This window comes from Oncorhynchus clarkii, chromosome 11, assembly GCF_045791955.1.
Source record: "Oncorhynchus clarkii lewisi isolate Uvic-CL-2024 chromosome 11, UVic_Ocla_1.0, whole genome shotgun sequence".
In the NCBI taxonomy this organism is placed as follows: Eukaryota; Metazoa; Chordata; class Actinopteri; order Salmoniformes; family Salmonidae; genus Oncorhynchus; species Oncorhynchus clarkii.
In genome coordinates, this window is record NC_092157.1 from 6,013,158 (window position 1) to 6,026,156 (window position 12,999).

The 12,999-nt window shown below is 45.4% G+C and overlaps 1 protein-coding gene across 1 annotated transcript in view; it reads left to right on the plus strand.

Annotated features, from left to right (window-relative positions):
* The window catches only part of LOC139420135 (late secretory pathway protein AVL9 homolog), a 49,363-nt gene extending 36,631 nt beyond the window's left edge, over positions 1–12,732 (plus strand). Inside the window, exons 15-17 of the mRNA XM_071169897.1 lie at positions 7,557–7,645; positions 9,285–10,687; positions 11,203–12,732. Of these exons, the coding sequence (XP_071025998.1) occupies positions 7,557–7,645; positions 9,285–9,403 (208 nt within the window). The 3' untranslated portion in view covers positions 9,404–10,687; positions 11,203–12,732. The remainder of the gene's footprint in view (positions 1–7,556; positions 7,646–9,284; positions 10,688–11,202) is intronic.
* Positions 12,733–12,999: the final 267 nt, after the last annotated feature.

The window sequence follows — 12,999 nt, forward strand, 5'->3', positions numbered from 1 at the left end:
AGTAGACCTCACAGTGAAATGCTGAATACAACAGGTGTAGTAGACCTCACAGTGAAATGCTGAATACAACAGGTGTAGTAGACCTTACAGTGAAATGCTGAATACAACAGGTGTAGGTAGACCTTACAGTGAAATGCTGAATACAACAGGTGTAGTAGACCGTACAGTGAAATGCTGAATACAACAGGTATAGTAGACCTTACAGTGAAATGCTGAATACAACAGGTGTAGTAGACCTCACAGTGAAATGCTGAATACAACAGGTGTAGTAGACCTTACAGTGAAATGCTGAATACAACAGGTGTAGGTAGACCTTACAGTGAAATGCTGAATACAACAGGTGTAGTAGACCGTACAGTTAAATGCTGAATACAACAGGTGTAGTAGACCTTACAGTGTCATGCCCTCTTCATGACGGTCTTGGTGTGTTTGGACCATTCTTGTTTGTTGGTGATGTGGACACCGAGGAACTTGAAGCTCTCAACCTGATGCATTACTGTGAAGGCTGCTTTGCATTGGTACAGTGAGAGTTCAGAGGTGTAGCTACAGTTGAAGTCGGAAGTTTACATACACTTAGGTTGGATTCATTAAAACTCGTTTTTCAACCACTCCACACATTTCTTGTTAACAAACTATGGTTTTGGCAAGTCGGTTAGGACATCTACTTTGTGCATGACACAAGTCATTTTTCCAGCAATTGTTTACAGACAGATTATTTCACTTATTATTCACTGTATCACAATTCCAGTGGGTCAGAAGTTTACATTCACTAAGTTGACTGTGCCTTTAAATAGCTTGGAAAATTCCAGAAAGGCCTACCTTCAAACTCAGTGCCTCTGTGCTTGACATCATGGGAAAATCAAAAGAAATCAGCCAAGACCTCAGGGGGAAAAAAAATAATGTAGACCAAGTCTGGTTCATCCTTGGGAGCAATTTCCAAAAGCCTGAAGATACCACGTTCATCTGTACAAACAATACTACGCAAGTATAAACACCATGGGACCACGCAGCTGTTATACCGCTCAGGATGGAGATGCGTTCTGTCTCCTAGAGATGAACAAACTTTGGTGCGAAAAGAGAAAATCAATCCCAGAACAACAGCAAAGGACCCTGTGAAGATGCTGGACGAAACAGGTACAGAAGTATCTATATCCACACTAAAACGAGTCCTATATCGACATAACCTGAAAGGCCACTCAGCAGGGAAGAAGCCACTGCTCCAAAACCGCCATAAAAAAAGCCAGACTATGGTTTGCAACTGCACCTGGGGACAAAGATCCTACTTTTTGGAGAAATATCCTCTGGTTCGATGAAACAAAAATAGAACTGTTTGGCCATAATGACCATTGTTATGTTTGGAGGAAAAATCAAATCATAAAATGTATTTATATAGCCCTTCTTAGATCAGCTGATATCTCAAAGTGCTGTACAGAAACCCAGCCTAAAACCCCAAACAGCAAGCAATGCAGGTGTAGAAGCACGTTGGCTAGGAAAAACTCCCTAGAAAGGCCAAAACCTAGGAAGAAACCTAGAGAGGAACCAGGCTATGAGGGGTGGCCAGTCCTCTTCTGGCTGTGCCGGGTGGAGATTATAACAGAACATGGCCAAGATGTTCAAATGTTCATAAATGACCAGCATGGTCAAATAATAATAATCACAGTGGTTGTAGAGGGTCAGCACCTCCGGAGTAAATGTCAGTTGGCTTTTCATAGCCGATCATTCAGAGTATCTCTACCGCTCCTGCTGTCTCTAGAGAGTTGAAAACAGCAGGTCTGGGACAGGTAGCACGTCCGGTGAACAGGTCAGGGTTCCATAGCCGCAGGCAGAACAGTTGAAACTGGAGCAGCAGCACGACCAGGTGGAAAAGGGACAGCAAGGAGTCATCATGCCAGATAGTCCTGAGGCATGGTCCTAGGGCTCAGGTCTTCCGAGAGAGAGAGAGAAAGAAAGAGAGAATTAGAGAGAGCGTACTTAAATTCACACAGGACACTGGATAAGACAGGAGAAATACTCCAGATATAACAGACTGGAAAAAGGGGTAGGCTTGCAAGACGAATAACACCATCCCAACCGTGAAGCACGGGGTGCCTTGTTGTGGTGGTGCCTTGTTGTGGGGGTTCCTTGCTGCAGGAAGGACTGGTGCACTTCACAAAATAGAAGGCATCATGAGGGAGGACAATTATGTGGATATATTGAAGCAATGTCTCAAGACATCAGTCAGGAAGTTAAAGCTTGGTCACAAATAGGTCTTCCATATGGACAATGACCCCAACCATACTTCCAAAGTGGTGGCAAAATGGTTTAAGGACAACAAAGTCAAGGTATTGGAGAGGCCATCACAAAGCCCTGACCTCAATCCTACATAAAATTTGTGGGCAGAACTGAAAATGCGTGTGCGAGCAAGGAGGCCTACAAACCTGACTCAGTTACACCAGCTCTGTTAGGAGGAATGGGACAAAATTCACCCAATTTATTGTGGGAAGCTTGTGGAAGGCTCCCCAAAATGTTTGACCCAAGTTAAACAATTGAAAGGCAATGTTACGAAATACTAATCTGAGTGTATGTAAACTTCTGACCCACTGGGAATGTGATGAAAGAAATAAAAGCTGAAATAAATCATTCTCTGTACCATTATTCTGACATTTCACATTCTTAAAATAAAGTGGTGATCCTAACTTTACTAGGACTAAATGTCAGCAATTGTGAAAAACTGAGTTTAAATGTATTTGGCTAAGGTGTATGTAAACTTCCGACTTCAAATGTAGGTGAGAGGAGTGCGTTGTGGTCGTGAGGTCGGCAACGGGGACGAAGTGACTGCTGAACACGAGGGGTTCATTATTCCCTACGTAATGCACTGCTTTTGACCAGAGCCCTATTGAGTATACAGTGCCATTTGGGTGTTGAATTTCATATTTTATTTAATCTTTATTTAACTTGGCAAGTCAGTTACGAACAAATTCTTATTTGTTTGCCCTGGCCAAGCCCTAACCCGGATGACGCTGGGCCAATTGTGCGCCGCCCTATGGGACTCCCAAACACTGAATCGAACTGGGGTCTGTAGTGACGCCTCTAGCACTGAGATGCAGTGCCTTAGACCACTGCGCCACTCGGGAGCCCAAAGGGGGTGTGTGGCTGAGTGTCTCCTGCACTATAAACTCTGGGAGTAGAGTCAGGGACGGCAGCGTAGCCTAGTGGTTAGAGCGTTGGACTAGTAACCGGAAGGTTGCAAGTTCAAACCCCCGAGCTGTCGTTCTGCCCCTGAACAGGCAGTTAACCATTGAAAATAAGAATTTGTTCATAACAGACTTGCCTAGCTAAATCAAGGGGGTGTGTGGCTGAGTATCTCCTGCACTATAAACTCTTTATAGTGCACTACCCATGTTATGTTCAAAGGGGCCATCACGCATCCACCAGACAGGAAGTTGGAATAAATGCAGCTAATTTCCTGCCTCAGCTTTGTAGCCCGGGTTCCTTTCTACACAAAAACACTGGGGTTTTCAGCTTCATCTGAGACACGATGTGTCTCCTTCCTCTGTGACTGTCTTAGATGTGTCAGAGGCATGTGTTGATTGGCATTGTGTAAGGCTTCCCTCCCGTCACTGACAGATGGACTGAAGAAAACAGGTTAGATAAAATTAGATCAGGTTCAGTAGGGAAACGTAGCAAACTCTTTTTCAACAGAAAATGGAAATCCGTGTTATTATTGGACAAGTGTGTTCCTTCCCATTTCATTCTGTTTTCTAAACGTTTTGTCCCATACTGAATACGACCCATGTCTCACCACCGTCTCACACAGAGGGCTGAAGTTAACCCACACAGATTGGACAAATGTTTACAATGTGGGCTTTTTCCTGTGCACTAATTTGTCAGTGGAGCCGTCAGTCATCAGGGCCCCCTAGTCAGACCCCGCCCACCAGTCAACAAGCTTCCTGGACCTGAAGTGTTTCACTGATCAATGGAACGATCTCTATCTCTCTCTGTCTGTCTGTCTGTCTCTCTGTCTGTCTCTCTCTCTGTCTGTCTCTGTCTCTCTCTCTCTCTCTCTCTGTCTGTCTCTCTCTCTGTCTGTCTCTCTCTCTGTCTGTCTCTCTCTCTCTGTCTCTCTCTCTTTCTTTTCCTCACTCGTTTTCAATTCAATTTCAATTTAAGGTTCTTTATTGACATGGGAAACATATGTTTTACATTGACAAAGCAAGTGAAGTAGATAAACAAAAATTAAATAAACAATACAAATGTACTGTAAACCTTACACTCACAATAGTTCCAAAATAATAAAGACATTTAAAATGTCATATGTGCAAATAGTTAAAGTACAAAAGGGAAAATAAATACGCATAAATATGGGTTGTATTTACAATGGCGTGTGTTCTTCACTGGTTCCCCTTTTCTCGTGGCAACAGGTCACACATCTTGCTGCTGTGATGGCACACTGTGGAATTTCACCCAGTAGATATGGGACTTTATCAAAATTGGGTTTATTTTCAAATTCTTTGTGGATCTGTGTAATCTGAGGGAAATATGTGTTTTCTAATATGGTCATACATTTGGTAGGAGGTTAGGAAGTGCAGCTCAGTTTCCACCTCATTATGTGGGCAGTGTGCACATAGCCTGTCTTCTCGAGAGCCATGTCTGCCTACGGCGGCCTTTCTCAATAGCAAGGCTATGCCCACTGAGTCTGTACCTAGTCAAAGCTTTCCTTATTTGGGTCAGTCACAGTGGTCAGGTATTCTGCCACTGTGTACTCTCTGTTTAGGGCCAAATAGCATTCTAGTTTTTATTTCCAATGTGTCAAGTAATTATCTTTTTGTTTTCTCATGATTTGGTTGGGTGTTCTCTCCAATTTACGTTGTACACAGAGGGTAATTTTGCAGAATTCTGCATGCAGTCTCAATTTGGTGTTTGTCCTATTATGTGAATTATTGGCTGGTGAGCAGGACCCCAGACCTCACAACCATAAAGGGCAATGGGTTCTATAACTCTCCTCTAGCCGGCCTGGGGCAGTAGAATAACTCTCCTCTGGCCGGCCTGGGGCAGGAGAATATCTCTCCTCTGGCCGGCCTGGGGCAGTAGGGATGTAAAATATCTCTCCTCTAGCCGGCCTGGGGCAGTAGAATATCTCTCCTCTGGCCGGCCTGGGGCAGTAGAATATCTCTCCTCTAGCCGGCCTGGGGCAGTAGAATATCTCTCCTCTGGCCGGCCTGGGGCAGTAGAATATCCCTCCTCTAGCCGGCCTGGGGCAGTAGAATATCTCTCCTCTAGCCGGCCTGGGGCAGTAGGGATGTAAAATATCTCTCCTCTAGCCGGCCTGGGGCAGTAGAATATCTCTCCTCTAGCCGGCCTGGGGCAGTAGAATATCTCTCATCTAGCCGGCCTGGGGCAGTAGAATATCTCTCCTCTGGCCGGCCTGGGGCAGGAGGGATGTAGAATATCTGTCCTCTGGCCGGCCTGGGGTAGTAGTGATGTAGAATATCTCTCCTCTGGCCGGCCTGGGGCAGGAGGGATGTAGAATATCTGTCCTCTGGCCGGTCTGGGGCAGTAGGGATGTAGAATATCTCTCCTCTAGCCAGTCTGGGGCAGGAGGGATGTAGAATATCTCTCCTCTGGCCGGCCTGGGGCAAGAGGGATGTAGAATATCTCTCCTCTGGCCGGCCTGGGGCAGGAGGGATGTAGAATATCTCTCCTCTTGGCACTGATGTTGACGTGGAAGGGACGACAGCTGAATTCCAAATAGACCCCTAGACCATACACCCTAGCCCCCTACCCCCTAGGCACTCCTGTAGATGTGTGAGGATTGAATTGGTCTGTGGCTAAGTAATATCGGGAAACTTATACCAAGCCAATCAGATTGCAAGCTGAAGCCATTTCCGTAATGCTCATCTATCCTCTTCTCACTGAGGTTAATAAGAGTTGATGGTTGTATTTATCCAATCATTAGACCAGGACTAGTGACCATCTTGGTCTAGAGGTCGACCGATTTATGATTTTTCAACGCCGATACCGATTATTGGAGGACCAAAAAAAAATCTGATACCGATTAATCGGCCGATTTTTATTCCGTTTTATTTTTGTATTATTATATATATTTGTAATAATGACAATTACAACAATAATGAATGAACCCATTTATTTTAACTTAATATAATACATCAAAATCAATTTAGTCTCAAAAAAGTAATGAAACATGTTCAATTTGGTTTAAATAATGCAAAAACAAAGTGTTGGAGAAGTAAAAGTGCAATATGTGCCATGTAAGAAAGCTAACGTTTAAGTTCCTTGCTCAGAACATGAGAACATATGAAAGCTGGTGGTTCCTTTTAACATGAGTCTTCAATATTCCCAGTTAAGAAGTTTTAGGTTGTAGTTATTTTAGGACAATTTCTCTCTATTCCATTTGTATTTCATAGATCTTTGACTATTGTTTGTTCTCATAGGCACTATAGTATTGCCAGCCCAATCTCGGGAGTTGATAGGCTTGAAGTTAAACAGTGCTGTGCTTCAAGCGTTGCAAAAAACTGCTGGCAAACAGAGGAAAGTGCTGGTTGAATGAATGTTTACGAGCCTGATGCTTCCTACCACCGCTCAGTCAGACTGCTCTATCAAATATCAAATCAGACTTAATTATAATATAATAAACACACAGAAATACGAGCCTTAGGTCATTAATATGGTCAAATACGGAAACTATCATTTCGAAAACAAAACGTTTATTCTTTCAGTGAGATACGGAACCGTTCCGTATTTTATCTAACGGGTGGCATCCCTAAGTTTAAATATTGCTGTTACATTTGTACAACCTTCAATGTTATGTCATAATGATGTAAAATCCTGGCAAATTATTTACGGTCTTTGTTAGGAAGAAATGGTTTTCACACAGTTCGGCAACAAGCCAGGCGGCCCAAACCGCTGCATATACCCTGACTCTGCATACACAGAACGCAAGAGAAGTGACACAATTTCAGGCACCGCATCGATTATATGCAGCGCAGGGCAAGCTAGTTAAACTAGTAATATCATCAACCATGTGTAGTAACTAGTGATTATGTTAGGATTGATTGATTGTTTTTTATAAGATCAGTTTAACGCTAGCTAGCAATTTACCATGGCTCCTTGCTGCCTGCACTCGCGTAACAGGTGGTCAGCCTGCCCCCCAGTCTCCTCGTGGACTGCAATGTAATCAGCGACCAAAAATGCAGATTACCGATTTGTTATGAAAACTTGAAGTCGCCCTAATTAATCGGTCGACCTCTAATCTTGGCACTGTAATGTTGAAATGTGTGTTGACATTAAAAAGATACAACCAAGCTGGATTTTGTTGTATATTTGTTGTGAAATGTACCCGGGATAACATCCGGCTACTCAGGTTGGATGATTAGATCTCTCAACCTCTCTCACTACTATAACGAGTTGTAGTAACACCCAGAACATTCAGATAGACCACTACTGTTTTGTTTCTTGGAAGAGCAGAGAAATGTGACACTGCTACCCAGGGTTTATTTCTGGGTTCCTGATGGTTGGTTGTGACTGAGTAGCCATTCTGTTTTCTCTCTCAATTTCAGCTCGGTGCAGAACAGTGAGCGCGGGAAGAAGATGGGGGCAGCTGTGATCACCACCAGTCGGAGTGTTGTGCAGACTGGGAAGGCAGTAGGTGAGACCGAGTCAGCCTCTCTAGCCAACCCTACCCCAGTGAGACAGACAATCCAACTCTCTAGCCAACCCTTCCCCAGTGAGACAAACAAACAAACAGACAGACAGACAGACTCTCTAGCCAATCCTTCCCCGGTGAGACAGACAGACAGACAGACAGACAGACAGACAGACAGACAGACAGTCAGACACACTCTTTAGCCAACCCTTCCCCAGTGAGACAAACAAACAAACAGACAGACAGACTCTCTAGCCAATCCTTCCCCGGTGAGACAAACAAACAAACTGACAGACAGACAGACACTCTCTAGCCAACCCTTCCCCGGTGAGACAGACAGACAGACAGACAGACAGACAGACAGACAGTCAGACACACTCTTTAGCCAACCCTTCCCCAGTGAGACAAACAGACAGATATACTAACAGGAAAACCAGAATCCTGCAAACAAAATGTCTGGAAAACCTGTGATTTTTGGGAAAGTTACTGTAATTTTGTGCATTCAGGAAAGTATTAAAATCCCTTGACTTTTCCACATTTTATTACGTTTCAGCCTAGAAATTTTAGCAACTGTATTACCAATAAAAAACTGAAATATTCCATTTACATAAGTATTCAGACCCTTTTCAGTACTTTGTTGAAGCACATTTGGCAGCGATTACAGCCCCGAGTCTTCTTGGGTATGACGCTACAAGCTTGGCACACCTGTATTTGGGGAGTTTCTCCCATTCTTCTCTGCAGATCCTCTCAAGCTCTGTCAGGTTGGATGGGGAGCGTCACTGCACAGCTATTTTCAGGTCTCTCCAGAGATCTTCAATCGGGTTCAAGTCGGGTGCAAACTCCAAGTGGGCTGTCATGTGCCTTTTACTGAGGAGTGGCTTCCGTCTGGCCACTCTACCATAAAGGCCTAATTGTTGGAGTTCTACAGCGATGGTTGTCCTTCTGGAAGGTTCTCTCATCTCCACAGAGGAACTCTGGAGCTCTGTCAGAGTGACCATTGGGTTCCTGGTCACCTCTCTGACCAAGGTCCTTCTCCCCCGATTGCTCAGTTTTCCAGAAGAAGAGTCTTGGTGGTTCCAAACTTCTTCCATTTAAGAATGATGGAGGTCACTGTGTTCTTGGGAACATTCAATGCTGCAGAAATGTTTTGGTACCCTTCCCCAGATCTGTGCCTCGACACAATCCTGTCTCAGAGGTCTACGGACAATTCCTTTGACCTTATGGCTTGGTTTTTGCTCTGACATGCACTGTCAACTGTGGGACCTTATATAGACAGGTGTGTGCCTTTCCAAATCATGTCCAATCAATTGAATTTACCACAGGAGGACTTCAATCAAGTTGTAGAAACATCTCAAGGATGATCAATGGAAACTCAATTTCGAGTCTCATAGCAAAGTGTCTGAATTCTTATGTAAATAATATATTTCTGTTTATTATATTTTATAAATTTGCACACAAAAAAAAGATAAATTAATTATTGCTTTGTCATTATGGAGTATTGTGTGTAGATTGAGGGAAAAATATTTAATCAATTTTAGATAAGGCTGTAATGTAACAAAATGTGGAAACGGTCTAGGGGTCTGAATACTTTCCAAATGCGCTGTATAATGTATATCTAATCCCTCCTGTCTCCATCCTCCAGGTCAGTCGGTGGGTGTAGCTCTGAGCAGCGCTAAGTCAGCCATGTCCTCCTGGTTCTCTATCGTACCCACTCCAGCAGCCTCACCAGAGCCTCAGTTACCTACAGAGACCAAGCCTTGACCACCTGCCTGTCCCCCTCACCCAGTCTCTTCTCACAGCAGCTGTCTAGCGGGAGAGACTAGGGTTAACCTACTCAACCCTCAACAGTCATCATCAATTCATCTTTCCTTGATTTCTTGCACTCTTTCTCCTCATTCTCAAACCCCATTGGAGAAAAAATTCAAGAGGGGGGAGGAATCTTGGACTGTGACCTCCAATACAGTTGCGGCAAGGAGATACTTCTCCTCTCAGATCACAACATATTTTTTATTTAACTAGGCAAGTCAGTTAAGAATAAATTATTATTTACTATGACAGCCTACCGGGGAACAGTGGGTTAACTGCCTTGTTCAGGGGCAGAACGACAGATTTTTACCTTGTCAGCTCGGGGATTCGATCTTGCAACCTTTCGGTTACAAGTCCACCGCTCTAACCACTAGGCTACCTGCCACCTCTACACTCTAACCACTAGGCTACCTGCCGCCTCTACACTCTAACTACTAGGCTACCTGCCACCTCTACACTCTAACCACTAGGCTACCTGCCGCCTCTACACTCTAACCACTAGGCTACCTGCCTCCTCTACACTCTAACCACTAGGCTACCCTACCACCTCTACACTCTAACCACTAGGCTACCTGCCGCCTCTACACTCTAACCGCTAGGCTACCTGCCTCCTCTACACTCTAACTACTAGGCTACCTGCCACCTCTACACTCTAACCACTAGGCTACCTGCCGCCTCTACACTCTAACCACTAGGCTACCTGCCTCCTCTACACTCTAACCACTAGGCTACCTGCCGCCTCCACACTCTAACCACTAGGCTACCTGCCACCCCTACACTCTAACCACTAGGCTACCTGCCACCCCTACACTCTAACCACTAGGCTACCTGCCACCCCTACACTCTAACCACTAGGCTACCTGCCGCCTCCACACTCTAACCACTAGGCTACCTGCCACCTCTACACTCTAACCATGAGGCTACCTGCCACCTCTACACTCTAACCACTAGGCTACCTGCCGCCTCTACACTCTAACCACTAGGCTACCTGCCGCCTCTACACTCTAACCACTAGGCTACCTGCCACCTCTACACTCTAACCACTAGGCTACCTGCCTCCTCTACACTCTAACCACTAGGCTACCTGCCTCCTCTACACTCTAACCACTAGGCTACCTGCCACCTCTACACTCTAACCACTAGGCTACCTGCCACCTCTACTCTCTAACCACTAGGCTACCTGCCTCCTCTACACTCTAACCACTAGGCTACCTGCCTCCTCTACACTCTAACCACTAGGCTACCCTGCCTCCTCTACACTCTAACCACTAGGCTACCTGCCTCCTCTACACTCTAACCACTAGGCTACCTGCCACCTCTACACTCTAACCACTAGGCTACCTGCCACCTCTACTCTCTAACCACTAGGCTACCTGCCTCCTCTACACTCTAACCACTAGGCTACCTGCCACCTCTACACTCTAACCACTAGGCTACCTGCCTCCTCTACACTCTAACCACTAGGCTACCTGCCACCTCTACACTCTAACCACTAGGCTACCTGCCTCCTCTACACTCTAACCACTAGGCTACCTGCCACCTCTACACTCTAACCACTAGGCTACCTGCCACCTCTACACTCTAACCACTAGGCTACCCTGCCACCTCTACACTCTAACCACTAGGCTACCTGCCACCTCTACACTCTAACCACTAGGCTACCTGCCTCCTCTACACTCTAACCACTAGGCTACCTGCCTCCTCTACACTCTAACCACTAGGCTACCCTGCCACCTCTACACTCTAACCACTAGGCTACCTGCCACTTCTACACTCTAACCACTAGGCTACCTGCCACTTCTACACTCTAACCACTAGGCTACCCTGCCACCTCTACACTCTAACCACTAGGCTACCTGCCACTTCTACACTCTAACCACTAGGCTACCTGCCACCTCTACACTCTAACCACTAGGCTACCTGCCACCTCTACACTCTAACCACTAGGCTACCTGCCACCTCTACACTCTAACCACTAGGCTACCTGCCACCTCTACACTCTAACCACTAGGCTACCTGCCACTTCTACACTCTAACCACTAGGCTACCTGCCACCTCTACACTCTAACCACATGCCGCCCCTGGATGGCAAAACAGATGGATCCTGTTTGTGTCCCAAATGGCACCCTATTCCCTTCTATAGTGCACTACAGTTTTTCAAAATGGAAAAAAATACTTTCAAATAAGATGTTTTTATAAAGGGAATAGATTGCCATTTAGGATGCATCCCAGGTGTCCAGGACACTCCTCCTTTCATCCTCTATACAACTGCTCCAGTATGGAGGACAGACAGAGGACAGGCAGACAGACAGACAGGCAGGCAGACAGGCAGACAGACAGACAGGCAGACAGACAGACAGACAGGCAGACAGACAGACAGGCAGACAGGCAGACAGACAGACAGACAGACAGACAGACAGACAGACAGGCAGACAGACAGACAGACAGGCAGACAGACAGACAGACAGGCAGACAGACAGACAGACAGGCAGACATTTCCATGCTCATGAGTCTCAGTCTCAGCCTCTTTAGATTTGAGTGTTTTCTCTGTGTTTTTATCCCAGTGTTTTTCTCTAGCTGTATATCAACAAGGTGTATACTGTCTATACTGACAGTCTTTAATGACAGTGTGAGTCGCTGTCGGAATGGTACCACTCCTACGCAACTCTCGTCCCCTGCAGGCAGAATCGACACGCTATCTGACCTAAGACAATGGTGTTACTGTAAATCAACAAGACACTGGGGCCAGAGCAAGTTGATCTCACATTGAACAGGTGGACTCCCAAATGGAAACCTATCCCATATATAGTGCACTACTTCTGTCCAGATCCCTAAGGGGTTGGATTGGGTTGGTTGGTTGGTTGGTGGGGGTTGGGGGGTTGGGGGGGGGGGGGGGGGGTTGGGTTGGGTTGGGTTGCGTGGGTGAGCGGGGGGGTTGTTGGTTGGGTTGGCGTGTTGGGTTGGTGGGCGGGTTAGTGCCATTCTGTTCGTCACTCCTTCAGGAAGAGAAAACTGGTTTGGACTCATTATATCCATCCATGATAGAATACTATCTTATGATGACATGTTATAGTGAACTCTGTAGAGAGATGACGGCTGGAGGAATGTGGGATATAAACAAATATACTGTATTTAGCCTTTTTTATATATTGATGTAGTTCTGTCCTTGAGCTGTTGTCTATTCATGTTCTGTATTATGTTTTATGTGTTGTGTGGAATCCCAGGAAGAGTGTCTGCTGCTATAGCAACAGCTAATGGGGGATTCTAATAAAATACCAGAAAACGAGTTTGTAGGACTCCCACGTAATCATTATGGTTTCCCTCTTCGTCATGACAACACTGGAACCAATCACTACTAATCTATGGACCACACCAAACTACTGTGTTGCCTGACATGGCACCCTATTCCCTATAAAGTGCACTACTTTTGACCAGTGGCTTTGGTCAAAAGTAGTGCACTACGTAGGGAATTGTATGTGTCTGTACAAAGTCAAAGAGGATTTTTATACTGAACAAAAAAATATAAGTTCAACGATTTTACCGAGTTACAT